The following is a 19,676-nucleotide window of genomic DNA, read 5'->3' as shown; positions in this document are numbered from 1 at the left end:
GATCTATTATGTTTATCATGTTTACAGTGCTCTATTATGTTTATCATGTTTACAGTGCTCTATTATATTTATCATGTTTACAGTGCTCTATTATATTTATCATGTTTACAGTGCTCTATTATGTTTATCATGTTTACAGTGCTCTATTATGTTTATCATGTTTACAGTGCTCTATTATGTGTTTACAGTGCTCTATTATGTTTATCATGTTTACAGTTCTCTATTATATTTATCATGTTTACAGTGCTCTATTATGTTTATCATGTTTACAGTGCTCTATTATATTTATCATGTTTACAGTGCTCTATTATATTTATCATGTTTACAGTGATCTATTATGTGTTTACAGTGCTCTATTATATTTATCATATTTACAGTGCTCTATTATGTTTATCATGTTTACAGTGATCTATTATGTGTTTACAGTGCTCTATTATGTGTTTACAGTGCTCTATTATGTGTTTACAGTGCTCTATTATGTGTTTACAGTGCTCTATTATGTGTTTACAGTGCTCTATTATGTGTTTACAGTGCTCTATTATGTGTTTACAGTGCTCTATTATGTTTATCATGTTTACAGTGCTCTATTATGTTTATCATGTTTACAGTGCTCTATTATGTGTTTACAGTGCTCTATTATGTGTTTACAGTGCTCTATTATGTTTATCATGTTTACAGTGATCTATTATGTGTTTACAGTGCTCTATTATATTTATCATATTTACAGTGCTCTATTATGTTTATCATGTTTACAGTGCTCTATTATGTGTTTACAGTGCTCTATTATGTTTATCATGTTTACAGTGCTCTATTATATTTATCATGTTTACAGTGCTCTATTATATTTATCATGTTTACAGTGCTCTATTATGTTTATCATGTTTACAGTGCTCTATTATGTTTATCATGTTTACAGTGCTCTATTATATTTATCATGTTTACAGTGCTCTATTATATTTATCATGTTTACAGTGCTCTATTATATTTATCATGTTTACAGTGCTCTATTATGTTTATCATGTTTACAGTGCTCTATTATGTTTATCATGTTTACAGTGCTCTATTATATTTATCATGTTTACAGTGCTCTATTATATTTATCATGTTTACAGTGCTCTATTATATTTATCATGTTTACAGTGCTCTATTATATTTATCATGTTTACAGTGCTCTATTATATTTATCATGTTTACAGTGCTCTATTATATTTATCATTTTTACAGTGCTCTATTATGTGTTTACAGTGCTCTATTATGTTTATCATGTTTACAGTGCTCTATTATATTTATCATATTTACAGTGCTCTATTATATTTATCATTTTTACAGTGCTCTATTATGTGTTTACAGTGCTCTATTATGTTTATCATGTTTACAGTGCTCTATTATATTTATCATATTTACAGTGCTCTATTATATTTATCATGTTTACAGTGCTCTATTATATTTATCATATTTACAGTGCTCTATTATGTTTATCATGTTTACAGTGCTCTATTATATTTATCATATTTACAGTGCTCTATTATGTTTATCATGTTTACAGTGCTCTATTATATTTATCATGTTTACAGTGCTCTATTATGTGTTTACAGTGCTCTATTATGTTTATCATATTTACAGTGCTCTATTATATTTATCATGTTTACAGTGCTCTATTATATTTATCATATTTACAGTGCTCTATTATGTTTATCATATTTACAGTGCTCTATTATGTTTATCATGTTTACAGTGCTCTATTATGTTTATCATGTTTACAGTGCTCTATTATGTGTTTACAGTGCTCTATTATATTTATCATGTTTACAGTGCTCTATTATGTGTTTACAGTGCTCTATTATATTTATCATGTTTACAGTGCTCTATTATGTGTTTACAGTGCTCTATTATATTTATCATGTTTACAGTGCTCTATTATGTTTATCATATTTACAGTGCTCTATTATATTTATCATGTTTACAGTGCTCTATTATGTGTTTACAGTGCTCTATTATGTGTTTACAGTGCTCTATTATATTTATCATGTTTACAGTGCTCTATTATGTTTATCATGTTTACAGTGCTCTATTATGTGTTTACAGTGCTCTATTATATTTATCATGTTTACAGTGCTCTATTATGTTTATCATATTTACAGTGCTCTATTATATTTATCATGTTTACAGTGCTCTATTATATTTATCATGTTTACAGTGCTCTATTATGTTTATCATATTTACAGTGCTCTATTATATTTATCATGTTTACAGTGCTCTATTATATTTATCATGTTTACAGTGCTCTATTATGTGTTTACAGTGCTCTATTATGTGTTTACAGTGCTCTATTATATTTATCATGTTTACAGTGCTCTATTATGTGTTTACAGTGCTCTATTATGTGTTTACAGTGCTCTATTATATTTATCATGTTTACAGTGCTCTATTATGTTTATCATATTTACAGTGCTCTATTATATTTATCATGTTTACAGTGCTCTATTATATTTATCATGTTTACAGTGCTCTATTATATTTATCATGTTTACAGTGCTCTATTATGTTTATCATGTTTACAGTGCTCTATTATGTGTTTACAGTGCTCTATTATATTTATCATGTTTACAGTGCTCTATTATGTTTATCATGTTTACAGTGCTCTATTATGTGTTTACAGTGCTCTATTATATTTATCATGTTTACAGTGCTCTATTATATTTATCATGTTTACAGTGCTCTATTATGTTTATCATGTTTACAGTGCTCTATTATGTGTTTACAGTGCTCTATTATATTTATCATGTTTACAGTGCTCTATTATGTTTATCATGTTTACAGTGCTCTATTATGTGTTTACAGTGCTCTATTATATTTATCATGTTTACAGTGCTCTATTATATTTATCATGTTTACAGTGCTCTATTATGTTTATCATGTTTACAGTGCTCTATTATGTGTTTACAGTGCTCTATTATATTTATCATGTTTACAGTGCTCTATTATATTTATCATGTTTACAGTGCTCTATTATGTTTATCATGTTTACAGTGCTCTATTATGTGTTTACAGTGCTCTATTATGTTTATCATGTTTACAGTGCTCTATTATATTTATCATGTTTACAGTGCTCTATTATATTTATCATGTTTACAGTGCTCTATTATGTGTTTACAGTGCTCTATTATATTTATCATGTTTACAGTGCTCTATTATGTTTATCATGTTTACAGTGCTCTATTATGTGTTTACAGTGCTCTATTATATTTATCATGTTTACAGTGCTCTATTATGTTTATCATGTTTACAGTGCTCTATTATGTTTATCATGTTTACAGTGCTCTATTATGTGTTTACAGTGCTCTATTATATTTATCATGTTTACAGTGCTCTATTATGTTTATCATGTTTACAGTGCTCTATTATGTGTTTACAGTGCTCTATTATGTTTATCATGTTTACAGTGCTCTATTATGTTTATCATGTTTACAGTGCTCTATTATGTGTTTACAGTGCTCTATTATGTTTATCATGTTTACAGTGCTCTATTATGTGTTTACAGTGCTCTATTATGTTTATCATATTTACAGTGCTCTATTATGTTTATCATGTTTACAGTGCTCTATTATGTTTATCATGTTTACAGTGCTCTATTATGTGTTTACAGTGCTCTATTATATTTATCATGTTTACAGTGCTCTATTATGTGTTTACAGTGCTCTATTATATTTATCATGTTTACAGTGCTCTATTATGTGTTTACAGTGCTCTATTATATTTATCATGTTTACAGTGCTCTATTATGTGTTTACAGTGCTCTATTATGTGTTTACAGTGCTCTATTATATTTATCATGTTTACAGTGCTCTATTATGTTTATCATATTTACAGTGCTCTATTATATTTATCATGTTTACAGTGCTCTATTATATTTATCATGTTTACAGTGCTCTATTATGTGTTTACAGTGCTCTATTATGTGTTTACAGTGCTCTATTATATTTATCATGTTTACAGTGCTCTATTATGTGTTTACAGTGCTCTATTATGTGTTTACAGTGCTCTATTATATTTATCATGTTTACAGTGCTCTATTATGTTTATCATATTTACAGTGCTCTATTATATTTATCATGTTTACAGTGCTCTATTATGTGTTTACAGTGCTCTATTATGTGTTTACAGTGCTCTATTATATTTATCATGTTTACAGTGCTCTATTATGTTTATCATGTTTACAGTGCTCTATTATGTGTTTACAGTGCTCTATTATATTTATCATGTTTACAGTGCTCTATTATGTTTATCATGTTTACAGTGCTCTATTATGTGTTTACAGTGCTCTATTATATTTATCATGTTTACAGTGCTCTATTATGTGTTTACAGTGCTCTATTATGTGTTTACAGTGCTCTATTATGTGTTTACAGTGCTCTATTATGTGTTTACAGTGCTCTATTATATTTAACATGTTTACAGTGCCCTATTATATTTATCATGTTTACAGTGCTCTATTATGTGTTTACAGTGCTCTACTATGTGTTTACAGTGCTCTATTATGTGTTTACAGTGCTCTATTATGTGTTTACAGTGCTCTATTATGTGTTTACAGTGCTCTATTATGTGTTTACAGTGCTCTATTATGTGTTTACAGTGCTCTATTATGTGTTTACAGTGCTCTATTATATTTATCATGTTTACAGTGCTCTATTATGTTTATCATGTTTACAGTGCTCTATTATGTGTTTACAGTGCTCTATTATGTTTATCATGTTTACAGTGCTCTATTATGTGTTTACAGTGCTCTATTATGTTTATCATGTTTACAGTGCTCTATTATGTTTATCATGTTTACAGTGCTCTATTATGTTTATCATGTTTACAGTGCTCTATTATGTGTTTACAGTGCTCTATTATGTGTTTACAGTGCTCTATTATGTTTATCATGTTTACAGTGCTCTATTATGTTTATCATATTTACAGTGCTCTATTATGTTTATCATGTTTACAGTGCTCTATTATGTTTATCATGTTTACAGTGCTCTATTATATTTATCATGTTTACAGTGCTCTATTATATTTATCATGTTTACAGTGCTCTATTATGTTTATCATGTTTACAGTGCTCTATTATATTTATCATGTTTACAGTGCTCTATTATGCAGTTTTAAAGGCTGCTTTAAAGAGGTCTCCAACAACAGGTTTACACGCATCAAAGCTCAAAAACACTTTCATTTTCTCATAATATCCACATCATCGCATGATTCTCAAACGAGTCGATGGGTGAACGAGTCTCTCCAAGTCCCTCCTCTCCGTGAGCTACTCTGCTCTGATTGGCCAGACAACAATACAGGCAACTATGCAAATATCTTTCCTAGAGACGTAGAACCGTAACGCAGTGGGATTCGCAAACGACTCGTTTAAGCGGTTCAGAGTCGATTCTTTCTTTTGGGAGACAATAACTTTATTTATCGTGCACTTTCAACTTTACAACACGTTTCCATTCACAAACAGCAATATTACACACTGCATGAAAGGGAATATTCGAAAAACCATAATAGGGGCCTTTAATTCTGTAAAGCTGCTGTTTAAAGCAATCTATTGTATAGAGTATAAATAAAGACTGGAGAATCTGAATCTCAGAGCTAGTGCTAACATCCACATCACTGTGATCAGACGCGTCCTGAACTGCTGTTTTCTGTCATTATTGCGGGTTTTTTTTGTTATTGAAAGGAAAGTACGCGGCACATATTTACATATTCATATAAACGTAGGCGGAGTCTCGCTGACAGCATCACTGATGAAGTATTTAAACATATTTTACCTCTAAGTGAAGAACTAAATAGAACTTCTCCGTGAGTGTATCAGGGCCTTCAGAGACGAGATGTTCCATCAGCTGAACGTGACACACACACACACACACACACACACTCAAACAGAATCAGTGATATCAAACAATCATTGTTCTCCAGCCACTAGTGTGTGTACGAACAGAAACAGAGGATTCTCTTCACACAAACTATAAGGACTGATTTGTGTTCTTTACACACATATCATGTGAGCCACACACACACACACACACACACACACACACACACACACACACACACACACACACACACACACACACACACACACACACACACACACAACAAACAAACAAACAGAGGAAACTGGTTTTGTAGGAATTTCTCCTAAAAAAATCAGAACAAATGAGCTTTTATACAGTGTGTGTGTGTGTGTGTGTGTGTGTGTGTGTGTGTGTCATCGACAAGCTGTTCGTCTGCACACTCTCTCTCACACACACACACACACACACACAAAACCTTCATATGCATGAGTGAGTAAATAACAAGTGGAATAGTCGCATTAACATCCTTCAGTGCACAGTGTGTGTGTGTGAGTGTGTGTGTGCGCAGCCAAACAGCTTCATGTTGATGTTACACACACAGTATAAATTCTCATTTGTTTTCATCTTTTGAGGATGAATTCTTGTTCCTACCTTCTTAACTATAGTTTGGTTACACATTTGGTTACAACAATGAGCAAAACCTTTTTTTGTGGACATTGTCATTTCTAAAAATAATATATATGTCAAGTACATGTATTTAGTCCTTCATTTATACCTTAATTTTTTAAAATTGAACTTTAACCCTAAAAATGGGCCAGTTTAGATCTCTGGGTTAGATTAGTCAACAGAATTTATAACCAGCTGACTATGTAAAATCAACGACCGCAGTACGCTTACTTTTACACAGCCAAGAAAAAGTGTTGCGTGTGTGTGAGTGAGTGCGCCTGAGAGAGAGAGAGAGTGTGTGTGTGTGTGTGTGTGTCTGTGTGTGTGTGTGTGTGTGTGTGTACCTGATCCAGGTGGTGTTGTTTCCCGCTCGCTGCTGCTGGTGGTTCCTGTCATCCAGCGCTGATCTCTCTGAACGACCCAAATCACTCAGACTGGGAGAACTCATCAACTTCAGCCTGTGAAGAGTCCTCATCGTCACACACACACACACACACACACACACACACACACACACACACACACACACACACACACACACACACACACACACACACACAGCAGTTAGAGTGATACAGGAGTAAGAGTGCGTGTGTGTCGCCGGTCTCACTTCTATTGCCTGTCTGTGTCTGTCAGTGGTTAGAGGGAGGGACTCAGTGAGACAATGTGCACAGATCAACCACTTCCCTACTGACACACACACACACACACACACACACACACACACACACACAATCACTCAGGCACGCACGCACGCTCACATGCACAACTTCAATAAAATCAAAGAGTAAAGCAGTTATAGAAGTTTAGGTTCACTGTAAAGCAAATGTACTGAACTAAATGTATATTTTACAAAATAATTTGCACTTTCAAAATAAGCCACATGCCTAAGCAAGTAATGTTGCAAATTTAAAGTTGATGAGAAATTGAAGTTCCTGTTTTGCTTAAGTGCTTTACCAAAAATAGCCACTGGGTGACACACACACACACACACACACACACACACACACACACACACACACACACACACACACACACACACACCACACACACACACACACACACTGATGGATCTCCTGTCCCTGAAGTGTTCTGATGAACACACATATGGGATTAGATTTCGGTCACAATTCTGCGCGCGCAAGATCACATTTTGAGCTCGCAAAAGGGCACGCGCGTGAACTGAGTTTTGCGGAGAAATGTTCATCTCGCAGACAAGAAAATATTTCGAGCGAACTAAAATCAATTTTGCATTTAAAATAAGTATTTGGATGTGCGCAGACGTTCTCTTTCGCATGTGCAAAGTTTCACTTTCTTGCTCCTTTCATCTTTCATACCAGCCGTGCGCTCTCTAAGCGCAGACGGCTCGCTTGCTCAACACAACCCAGCTGCTAAATTCTGATTGGCTAGCTTGTCAACCAATCACAAGACTCCCTGCATCACCGGCTGTGGAAGAGGAAAATACATGGTGGAAGATATTTATGTTTAATGGCTTGATTTAAGTTCAAATGTCTACCACTCGACGACCACAGTTTATTTTTTAGCTTATTTTAAGCTATTTTTTTTAGCTTATTTTTAATCGAAATCAAATCGTACTATTACTGTACATAATGGCATGTCCCAGTGTTTGCTACCCTCAAGTGGTAGTTCTAACTTCTTTCTGAACTGCAAGTTATGTAATTAACATTAGTGAAATATGAATGTGACCGAGCTGGGGTCTCAAATTTGACACGTTTTCAGAAATGAAGATGGACAGACTTTTCCCCTTTTAATGAAATAAGTGTGTAAAAACGGTACATCACTGACATTAGAATAAAAAAGCCATCAAATAAACGTAGAAATGCAATGTAATAACGTTAAAATAATAATCAATCTACTTGATATCCTTGGAATTATTTAAACAAAAACATTCACAGCAGAGATGTTCTGTAAAACAACTATCATACTAAAAAGTATACTTTATTTTCTTATATACTATTTTAGGATAGATAGTGTGCACATTGGGATGCAGGCTTGTTACCCTCTCTGCAAAAAAATAAAAATCTAATTATGAGAGTAATTATATAGAAGTCGTGTGAGTCACACACCCAAGATTTTCACTTACAGTTATATTTGCATATGTTTGCATTGTTACCCACATCTTTTTCTTTCTTTTTTTTTTTGCAGTGAGAGGAATAAGCCTGCATCCCAATGTGCACACTATCCATCCTAAAATAGTATATAAGAAAATACAGTAAAAAAAATTAGTATGATAGTTGTTTTACCAGAACGTCTCTGCTGTGAATGTTTTTGTTTACTTGAACTTAAATTGAAGTTTTCAATCCATTAAACAAATTAAACATAAACATCTTCCACCATGTAATTTCCTCTTCCACAGGCGGGGATGCAGGGAGTCTTGTGATTGGTTTTCAAGCCAGCCAATCAGAAAGGAACAAGAAAGTGAAACTTTGCACATGCAAAAGAGAATGTCTGCGCACATCCAAACACTTATTTTAAATGCAAAATTAATTTTAGTTCGCTCAAAATATTTTTTTATCTGCGAGACGAAGATTTCTCCTCAAAACTCAGTTCACGCGCGTGCGAAATGCCCTTTTGCGCACTCAAAATGTGATCTTGCGCACGCAGAATTGTGACCGAATTCTAACCCCATACACACACACCCGACTGAAGCGTTCTGATGAACACACACACACCCGACTGAAGCGTTCTGATGAACACACACACCCCCGACTGAAGCGTTCTGATGAACACACACACCCGACTGAAGCGTTCTGATGAACACACACACACCCGACTGAAGCGTTCTGATGAACACACCCACACCCGACTGAAGCGTTCTGATGAACACACACACACCCGACTGAAGCGTTCTGATGAACACACACACCCGACTGATGCGTTCTGATGAACACACACACACCCGACTGAAGCGTTCTGATGAACACACACACCCGACTGAAGCGTTCTGATGAACACACACACACCCGACTGAAGCGTTCTGATGAACACACACACCCGACTGAAGCGTTCTGAAGAACACACACATCCGACTGAAGCGTTCTGATGAACACACACACCCGACTGAAGCGTTCTGATGAACACACACCCCCGACTGAAGCGTTCTGATGAACACACACACACCCGACTGAAGCGTTCTGATGAACACACACACCCCCGACTGAAGCGTTCTGATGAACACACACACACCCGACTGAAGCGTTCTGATGAACACACACACACCCGACTGAAGCGTTCTGATGAACACACACACACCCGACTGAAGCGTTCTGATGAACACACACACACCCGACTGAAGCGTTCTGATGAACACACACACACCCGACTGAAGCGTTCTGATGAACACACACACCCCCGACTGAAGCGTTCTGATGAACACACACACACCCGACTGAAGCGTTCTGATGAACACACACACCCCCGACTGAAGCGTTCTGATGAACACACACACCCCCGACTGAAGCGTTCTGATGAACACACACACACCCGACTGAAGCGTTCTGATGAACACACACACACCCGACTGAAGCGTTCTGATGAACACACACCCCCGACTGAAGCGTTCTGATGAACACACACACCCCCGACTGAAGCGTTCTGATGAACACACACACACCCGACTGAAGCGTTCTGATGAACACACACACACCCGACTGAAGCGTTCTGATGAACACACACACACCCGACTGAAGCGTTCTGATGAACACACACACACCCGACTGAAGCGTTCTGATGAACACACACACACCCGACTGAAGCGTTCTGATGAACACACACACACCCGACTGAAGCGTTCTGATGAACACACACACCCGACTGAAGCGTTCTGATGAACACACACACACCCGACTGAAGCGTTCTGATGAACACACACACACCCGACTGAAGCGTTCTGATGAACACACACACCCGACTGAAGCGTTCTGATGAACACACACACCCCCGACTGAAGCGTTCTGATGAACACACACACACCCGACTGAAGCGTTCTGATGAACACACACACACCCGACTGAAGCGTTCTGATGAACACACACACACCCGACTGAAGCGTTCTGATGAACACACACACACCCCCGACTGAAGCGTTCTGATGAACACACACACACCCGACTGAAGCGTTCTGATGAACACATCTAATTCACACCGAATTAGGAAATTACAAAAAACTTCAAAACCCATTTCAGAGTAAAAATTTAAATGATGTTCAACAAATAAAAAGCAGAAATAATACAAATGAACAAATGATAAATCTTGGGTTGCTGAATATTCAATCCCTTACTTCAAAAGCACTTATTGTTAATTATATGATTTCAGATTATTTACATTTACATTTATTCATTTAGCTGACGCTTTTATCCAAAGCGACTTACAATTGCTATATATTTCAGAGGTCGCACGCCTCTGGAGCAACTAGATTATAACCTAGATGTGCTGTGTATGACAGAAACCTGGCTAAAACCAGACGATTACATTACTTTAAATGAGTGCAAGATTACTGTTATAAACATGAACCTCACCTGAAAGGCAAAGGGGGAGGTGTTGCTGTAATTTATAGTAATATCTTCAGAATTACTGAGAAGTCTAGTTTCAAATTTAATTCTTTTGAAGTATTGGTGCTTAATGTAACACTATCTAGTGTAAATGATAAATCATGTTTGAGATTTGTGCTGGCTACTGTATACAGGCCACCAGGGCACCATACAGACTTTATCAAAGAATTTGCTGATTTTCTATCATAATTAGTATTGGCTGCAGATAAAGTCCTAATTGTTGGTGATTTTAATATACATGTAGATAATGGAAAAGATGCATTGGGATTGGCATTTAAAGACATTCTTAACTCTATTGGAGTTAGACAACACGTATCAGGACCTACTCATTGTCGTAATCATACTCTAGATCTAATATTATCACATGGAATCAATGTTGATGCTGTTGAAATTCTGCAGCAGAGCGACGACATCTCAGGTCATTATCTAGTCTCGTGTAAATTACATTTAGCCAAGGCTGCAAAGCCAACTCCGTGTTATAAATATGTTAGACCTATCACTTCTGCCATTAAAAATTGCTTTATTAATAATTAGGGATGAGACGATTACCGGATTCACTAAAAAAACACGATAACATTTTCTGACGGTTAGTATTATCATTTAAAATTTAATTATCATTAAAACCGTGTTTGATTAATCACAATTTTAATAACTCACAATAAATCCTGTTCAGCCAGCAACAGTCTGACGCAGTGCGCCATGTTGCGATTTTTTTATTCACGAAGGAATGGCGGACGCAGTGACCGTGTTCAGGAGATTCTTCAGCCTTTTAAGAGGACCAAATCTGAGCTGTGCTCGTATTTCGGCTTTTACAAAATTCCTGAGGGAAACTTAATCGAGGATGGTCACTTTGCAGAACATGCACAAAGAAAGTCGCTGCGATAGTGGGAAACACTTCAAATCTGCCGAGTCGTCTTGTGTGACCATCACACACTGTAGCGAACGCAAGTTAACTTTGACCTCAAAGTTCGCAGCAAGTGGCTTTGAGCCAAAGACGAACGAACAAGTTCAAACAAGACTTTAAGAGTGACATTTAAGAGATAATAATGTATATTCATTGTACACTTATTATACCGATTTTTTTACCACATAATTACGGGGACATATTGAATAGAGATGAATTTCTCTATTCTTACCTGTTAAATCCATTTTGTACAGCGTACACAACTCGTCCAGACAAGATGATCACAACAATATTATCAAACAATAAATCAACTCTGATTTCATTTTCAATACAATCAAAAACGGAGATGCAAGACGGCAAGTTGTATTTGAATGAAATGAGAGTGCGCGTCCGTTGTGATGAATGGATGTGCGCTGTTATAATGCGTTGCTATTGATGACGGTCGAAATAAGGAAGGAAATGTCACAGAATCTTGCTTTAAAAAGTGCAGAGCTGCTTGTTTTTGATTACATTTACATTTAATCATTTAGCGGACGCTTTTATCCAAAGCGACTTACAATTGCTATATTTCAGAGGTCGCACGCCTCTGGAGCAACTAGGGGTTAAGTGTCTTGCTCAGGGACACATTGGTGTCTCACAGTGGATTCGAACCCGGGTCTCTCACACCAAAGGCATGTGTCTTATCCACTGCGCCATCACCACCCCAATGTTTGATAATTGATTATCGATGAAATGTTTGATTACTTACAAAGCACTAAATGGTTTAGCTCCCCAGTACTTGAGCGAGCTCTTAACGCATTATAGTCCTTCACGTCTATTGCGATCTCAAAATTCCGGCCACTTGATAATACCTAGAATATATAAATCGACTGCTGGCGGTAGATCCTTTTCCTATTTAGCACCAAAACTTTGGAACAATCTTCCTAACATTGTCCGGGAAACAGACACAGTCTGTCAGTTCAAAGCTTTTTTCACTTCCTGCTCAGCTACTGTTCGGACGCTCTTGCTTACTGCTCCGCGCTTTGCTCTATCGCTTTTATATTTCTATATTTTATCTCCTTTTATCACCTAATTTTAACTTCAGCAAATCAGCACAGTGCTCAAACGCTTGGATTACAAAAAAAAAAAAAGCAGAATTATTTTATTCGACCAGCCTCCCACTGAAAGCTTACATTCCGGGGAAGAGAAAACACAACTACCTACATTCATAAGGATAAGAAAATGCCTCCTCTGGAATCTACTTGCTGCTCCAACTGCCACAGACTTTTACAAAGGATTGCAGTTCTTGAAACAAGGTTAATTGCGGGACCACTAAACCAGACGGAACACACAACAGAGCTTCGTCATGGACGTCCTCAGCATACAGCCGGTGAGTCCCATGAATCTAGTGCTCCTCGACAGGCCATACTGAGTGTAGAGAAACAAGCCGATTGACTTACTAATCGATGGCACAAACAGGGAGCGAGACCCAAAGGCACTCGTGACATCAGATTGTCACGAGCATCACATATTGCTGCAGTAGCATCCTCAACCCCAGATACGGCTCTGACAAGGATTGCAAACACTGGTCTCCTACCACCGTCTATACATCTTAAGAACAGATTTGAAGTATTAATGAATGAGGAATCCCCAAATTTGATGAATGAACACAGACTGAATCAGCCAGTAGCTAACACTGATGCTAGCTGGGGCTCAAGGTTGAGCAGACAGCGGCACTCAGCTCAGAGCGCAGCCGAGCCCAGGACTCTGATAGTGGGCGACTCCGTAATCAGAAACATTAATAGCAGGGATACAACAACGTGCTGCCTTCCACAAGCAACAACATCTGATGTAAACAGGGAACTTCAGAACATTCTGATGAAACATAAGACTGCAAATCGACTCATCATTCATGTGGGGAAGAATGATATTCATAAATGGTAAATGGTAAATGGACTGCATTTATATAGCGCTTTCACAGACCGAATGGCCACCAAAGCGCTTTACATAGTTGCCTCACATTCACCCATTCATACACACATTCATACACCGACGGCGGTGTCAGCCATGCAAGGCGCCACCCAGCTCGTCGGGAGCAGTTGGAACTTCTTAACTTTTTGAAACACTTAAAAGACTGAAAGTTCAGACATTCATCAGTGGACCATTCCCAGCAAGAGGAACAAACAAGTTTTCACGGTTGCTTGGGCTTAATACATGGCTGCAAAAAACCTGCAATATAAAAGGAGTGAACTTTATTGACAACTTCAATCTTTTCTGGAGTCAGAGGCAACTGTTTCAACAGGACGGCCACCACCCAAACAAACTTGGTTCAAGAGTGCTAAAGGACAATATCTACTTCTCCCTCCGTCATCCTTCTGCAATGTGTGCCAATCCACTCAACCTGAATGGCACACACACACCTGGATACAGTATGAATGACCACAGGACTTCACTTCCGCACCTGAATGGACATGCGGTTTACACATCACACAAGGACAATGATAACACCACTCAGCCACAACAACCTCTGCTCACGGACACAATCTCAGCGGAGCCCTGCCCACAGAACTCACCACAGACAGACTGTGACATACTAGCACTCCTCCAAGATTCAGCACCCAAGGATGACTTTCTGGAAAACAGCCAAGGAAACCAGGACAGCATATCACAGCCTCCGATAACCCCAGAGCAACAGCCCCTCTCACCAGACACGTTATCTCTCTCTCCAGCATCTCCACTTCTGTGCTTCTCAGAGAAAATGGAACAACTGGTGTATGCTGGAACCAGACTATCCCACTCTTTTTCTGCCAGCCCACAGATACCAACCAAAAAACGCCAGGCCCCACAACCACCAAAGCCTGCGGGCCCAGCTCGCCCTCCCCCTCCTCCTGTGAGAGCTCTTCGGCCTCTGCCACAGCGCCAGGGCCCACACCCTCCTCCAGCGGCTCGAGGTGAACCAAAAACAACTGATACCAGCTCTCAGTGATATGTCTCGGGTCCCCGCTATGATAACAATAACTTTCTCAAATGTTTACAGAACAAGCGGGAACCTAGTGTGCCTGTATCTTTTTCTATTGCTGTTCAATTACATGATAGAAAGTCTAAAGCCTTCAAAAGCCGTACAGCAAACCCACCTAATCTGGTGCCTATTACACGACATACTAAGATTTCTGTGGGGACAAAAAGTAAGACTGTTAAGTTAGCACATTTAAACATCCGCTCACTTAAAAATAAATCACTTCTAGTCAACGACTTAATAACCACATACAACCTGGATTTTATGTTGCTAAATGAAACTTTGCTAGAAGACAGCTGCAGTGCAACAGTCCTCAATGAAACAGCCCCTCCTAACTTTACTTTTATGAGTGTCTGCAGAGCTGTCAGAAGAGGCGGAGGTTTAGCTGCTCTTTATAAAGATGTCTATCAATGTAAGCAAATATCATTTGGGAATTACCCGTCTTTCGAATATCTGGGTATTGTGTTAAAAGGTGCTCCACGAATTTTACTTATCATTGTTTACAGGCCTCCAAAATACTCTCCAGCTTTTGCTGAGAACTTAACAGAACTGTTAAGTTCTATTTCCTCAGAGTTTGACTGCTTTGCCATTGCTGGAGATTTTAACATTCACATAGATAATGCAGAAACCAATATGGCAAAAGAAATCAAAACTGTTTAAAAACTTTTGATCTGACTCAGCATGTACATGGAGGCACACATAATCGTGGACACACTCTAGATTTACTTATCAGTAAGGGTCTAAACATTTCATCAATTGTTATTAAGGATGTAGCACTGTCTGATCATTTCTGTATTTTCTTTGATATATTGATCTCTCCTGCCATTGAAGCTAGATCTGTGTCTGTCAAGAAGAGATGCTTAAATGAGAACACTAGTGTACTATTTATGAAGGCTATATCTTTAACACCAAGCATATCTGCTGACTCTGTTGATTTTTTCCTTGATTTTTTTAACTTAAAAGTTAAGAGTGTAATTGATGATATTGATCCTGTGAAAGTCAGGAAGAAGAGTGGCAGATAAAAAGCACCTTGGAGAAACTCACCAGCAGTGCAAAATATGAAAAGACAATGTAGAAAAGCAGAGCGCATGTGGCGGAAGACAAAACTTGTAGTCCATTATAACATCTACAAAGACAGCATCCATGCTTTCAATAAGGAACTAGGCAAAGCTAGACAGACTTTCTTCTCGAATATTATAAACAGCAATATAAACAACACGCGCACTCTTTTTGCTACTGTAGAGAGACTGACAAACCCCCCAAGCCAGATTCCCAGTGAAATGCTCTCAGAGAGCAAGTGCAGTGAGTTTGCTTCTTTCTTCTCTGAGAAAATCAATAATATCAGAAAGGTGATCAGCTCATCCTTGAGTTGCGCTGGTGTCAGGCAGATCAGACAACAGCACGAGAAAGTAGCCACTATGTCTGATTTCGAAGAAATTGAATGCTAAAATTTTGGAAGAAACCGTACAGCACCTTAAAACATCAACCTGCGCCCTTGACGCACTTCCCACATCTTTTTTCAAAAATGTGTTACACAGCTTAGAAGCAGATCTCCTAGAAGTGGTAAATGCCTCACTTCTCTCTGGGAGTTTTCCGACCTCCCTGAAAACTGCTGTTGTCAAGCCCCTCCTGAAAAAGAGCAATCTGGATAAGACCATATTAAACAACTATAGACCGATCTCAAATCTTCCTTTCATAGGCAAGATCATTGAAAAAGTTGTCTTCAATCAGCTGAACAAATTCTTAAGCTCGAATGGATACTTTGACCATTTTCAATCTGGTTTCCGACCGCACCACAGCACAGAGACAGCGCTCATAAAGATAATAAATGATATTCGCTTAAATATTGATACAGGCAAATTATCAGTGCTGGTACTACTCGACCTCAGTGCTGCATTTGACACTGTCGATCACAACATTCTTCTTGACAGGCTGGAAAACTGGGTTGGGTTTTCTGGGATAGTCCTAAAATGGTTCAGGTCATACTAAGGAGGCAGAGGTTATTATGTGAGTATAGGAGACCATAAGTCTGAGTGGACATCCATGACATGCGGAGTCCCTCAAGGCTCAATTCTTGCGCCACTCCTATTCAACCTGTACATGCTCCCAATGAGCCAAATAATGAGAAAGAGCCAAATCACTTACCATAGCTATGCAGACGACACACAGCTCTACTTATCCCTATCGCCTAACGATTACAGCCCCATTGACTCCCTTTGCCAATGCATTGATGAAGTAAACAATTGGATGTGCCAAAACTTTCTTCAGTTAAACAAAGACAAAACTGAAGTCATTGCGTTTGGAAACAAAGATGAAGTTCTCAAGGTGATCGCATACCTTCAGTCTAGGGGTCAAACAACTAAAAATCAAGTCAGGAATCTGGGTGTGTCTCTAGAGTCAGACCTTAGTTTCAGTAGTCATGTCAAAGCAATAACTAAATCAGCATACTATCACCTGAAAAATATTGCAAGAATTAGATGCTTTGTTTCCAGTCAAGACTCAGAGAAACTTGTGCATGCTTTCATCACCAGCAGGGTGGATTATTGTAATGGACTTCTCACTGGCCTTCCCAAAAACACCATAAGACAGTTGCAGCTCATACAGAACGCTGCTGCTAGGATTCTGAGCAGAACCAGAAAATATGAACACATCACACCAGTCCTCAGGTCTTTACACTGGCTGCCAGTTACATTTAGGATTGATTTTAAAGTATTATTACTGGTGTATAAATCACTAAATGGCCTAGGACCTCAATACATTGCAGATATGCTCACTGAATATAAACCCAACAGATCACTCAGATCATTAGGATCACATCGGCTAGAAATACAAAGGGTTCACTCTAAGCATGGCGAGTCTGCTTTTAGCTACTATGCCAGCCGCAGCTGGAACCAGCTTCCAGAAGAGATCAGATGTGCTCCTACAGTCACATTCAAATCCAGACTCAAAACACTTCTGTTTAACTGTGCATTTACTGAATGAGCACTGTGACACTGTTCGTCCGACTGTTTGTACTGTATTCTATTTTATGTTTTTAATTAGTCTGATTTCTTTTGATTATTTCTGTATTTTATCTTTTATTCTAAACTGTTTTAATTATTCTTATTTCTTTTGATTATTTTAATTTATTCTATGTAAAGCACTTTGAATTACCATTGTGTTTGGAATGTGCTATATAAATAAACTTGCCTTGCCTTGCCTAGACTAAAAACACATCTCTTTGGCTTAGCATTCACACAGAACACTATACATTCCTATTATTCAAATCAGTTAAATGATTATTAGTCTGCATAGATTAGATCAGCCGGAACCGGGAACACTTCCTATAACACCTGATGTACTCGCTACATCATAAGAAGAATGGCATCTACGCTAATTTTAGTCTTTCTGTTTATTCCGAGGTTAACTGTAATCAGCCGGACCCGGGCCGTATCCAGATCAGATGGTGGACCTGCGCCTGGACACGGCCACAACGCATCCCTGAAGTGTCAGCAGAGCTTGTGTCCACTAGACTCTCATCGACAACAGCATCAGCACTGATCCTCAACAAACTCTCCATACGAGCGTGACTCCGGTCTTCATACAGATTAACTGCATTATATAATGTTCCGTTTCAATCTGACCTCTGACCTGTAATGCCTGAATCATAATCATAATCATACACTGTTTGTTCGTTGGCCAGAGGAGGACTGAGACTGAGTCTGGTTTCTCCATTCTGTCACTGATGGAGTTTTGGTTCCTTCACTGTCGCCTTTCTTCGCCTTTGGCTTGCTTAGTTGGGGACATTTACAAAATTATTTTCCTGTTATCTCAGTAAAGCTGCTTTGAAACAATCTGTATTGTAAAAAGCACTATATAAAGGAGACTTGACAACAGATCAATCAGCTTCAGATATTGATTACACTGATTTGATTTTATCCCGTGAGAAAGAGGAAGAGTGACATACATGAAACATGGAGATCATTGAGACAAATATCATACACACACCAAGAAAAACATTAGAGCACACACACACACACACACACACAAACACAAACACACTCTCTACTCACTCCAGTAAGTGCACAGGCACATAATAGTCCCACTCCATGACTAGTTGAGCTTCACTGTAACTCATGAGCGGATCAAACTCTCTGACTCTCGTCAGCGGCTGATCATGGAAGTGAAAGAGAGAGAGGAACACACACACTTTGGAACACTCACACACAACTTCCTGTAAACACTTGTGAGTGTGTGTGTGTGTGTGTGTGTGTGTGTGTGTGTGTGTGTGTGTGTGTGTGTGTGTGTGTGTGTGTGTGTGTGAGAGAGAAAGAGTGAGTGTGTGACCGAGTGTGTGTGTGTATGTGAGACAGCGAGTGAGTGTGTGTCAAGGCAAGGCAAGGCAAGTTTATTTATATAGCACATTTCATACACAATGGTAATTAAAAGTGCTTTACATAGAAGAAATTAAAATAATCAAAAGAAATCAGAATAATTAAAACAGTTTAGAGTAAAAGATAAAATACAGAAATAATCAAAAGAAATCAGAATAATTAAAAACATAAAATAGAATACAGTGCAAACAGTCGGACGAACAGTGTCACAGTGCTCATTCAGTAAATGCACAGTTAAACAGAAGTGTTTTGAGTCTGGATTTGAATGTGACTACTGTAGGAGCACATCTGATCTCTTCTGGAAGCTGGTTCCAGCTGCGGCTGGCATAGTAGCTA

At 38.0% G+C, this 19,676-nt stretch overlaps 2 protein-coding genes across 2 annotated transcripts in view; one reads left to right on the top strand and one right to left on the bottom strand.

Annotated features, from left to right (window-relative positions):
* LOC143751423 (protein PHTF2) overlaps nt 1-6,383 on the top strand; it is a 120,061-nt gene extending 113,678 nt beyond the window's left edge. Inside the window, exon 14 of the mRNA XM_077244026.1 lies at nt 6,364-6,383. The gene's annotated coding sequence lies outside the window, so the exon portion shown is untranslated. The remainder of the gene's footprint in view (nt 1-6,363) is intronic.
* Nucleotides 1-19,130, bottom strand: part of prr5b (proline rich 5b (renal)) — a 68,214-nt gene extending 49,084 nt beyond the window's left edge. Inside the window, exons 1-2 of the mRNA XM_077244027.1 lie at nt 19,020-19,130; nt 6,842-6,955 (exon numbers count right to left, since the gene is read on the bottom strand). Coding sequence (XP_077100142.1) covers nt 6,842-6,955; nt 19,020-19,084 — 179 coding nt within the window. The 5' untranslated portion in view covers nt 19,085-19,130. The remainder of the gene's footprint in view (nt 1-6,841; nt 6,956-19,019) is intronic.
* Nucleotides 19,131-19,676: the final 546 nt, after the last annotated feature.

Source organism: Siphateles boraxobius, unplaced genomic scaffold (assembly GCF_051911475.1).
Source record: "Siphateles boraxobius isolate OS27281-9 unplaced genomic scaffold, OSU_SipBor_1 257, whole genome shotgun sequence".
NCBI classification, from domain to species: Eukaryota; Metazoa; Chordata; class Actinopteri; order Cypriniformes; family Leuciscidae; genus Siphateles; species Siphateles boraxobius.
Note: the sequence above shows the minus strand (reverse complement) of the source record. Positions and strands in the feature narration are given on the sequence as shown.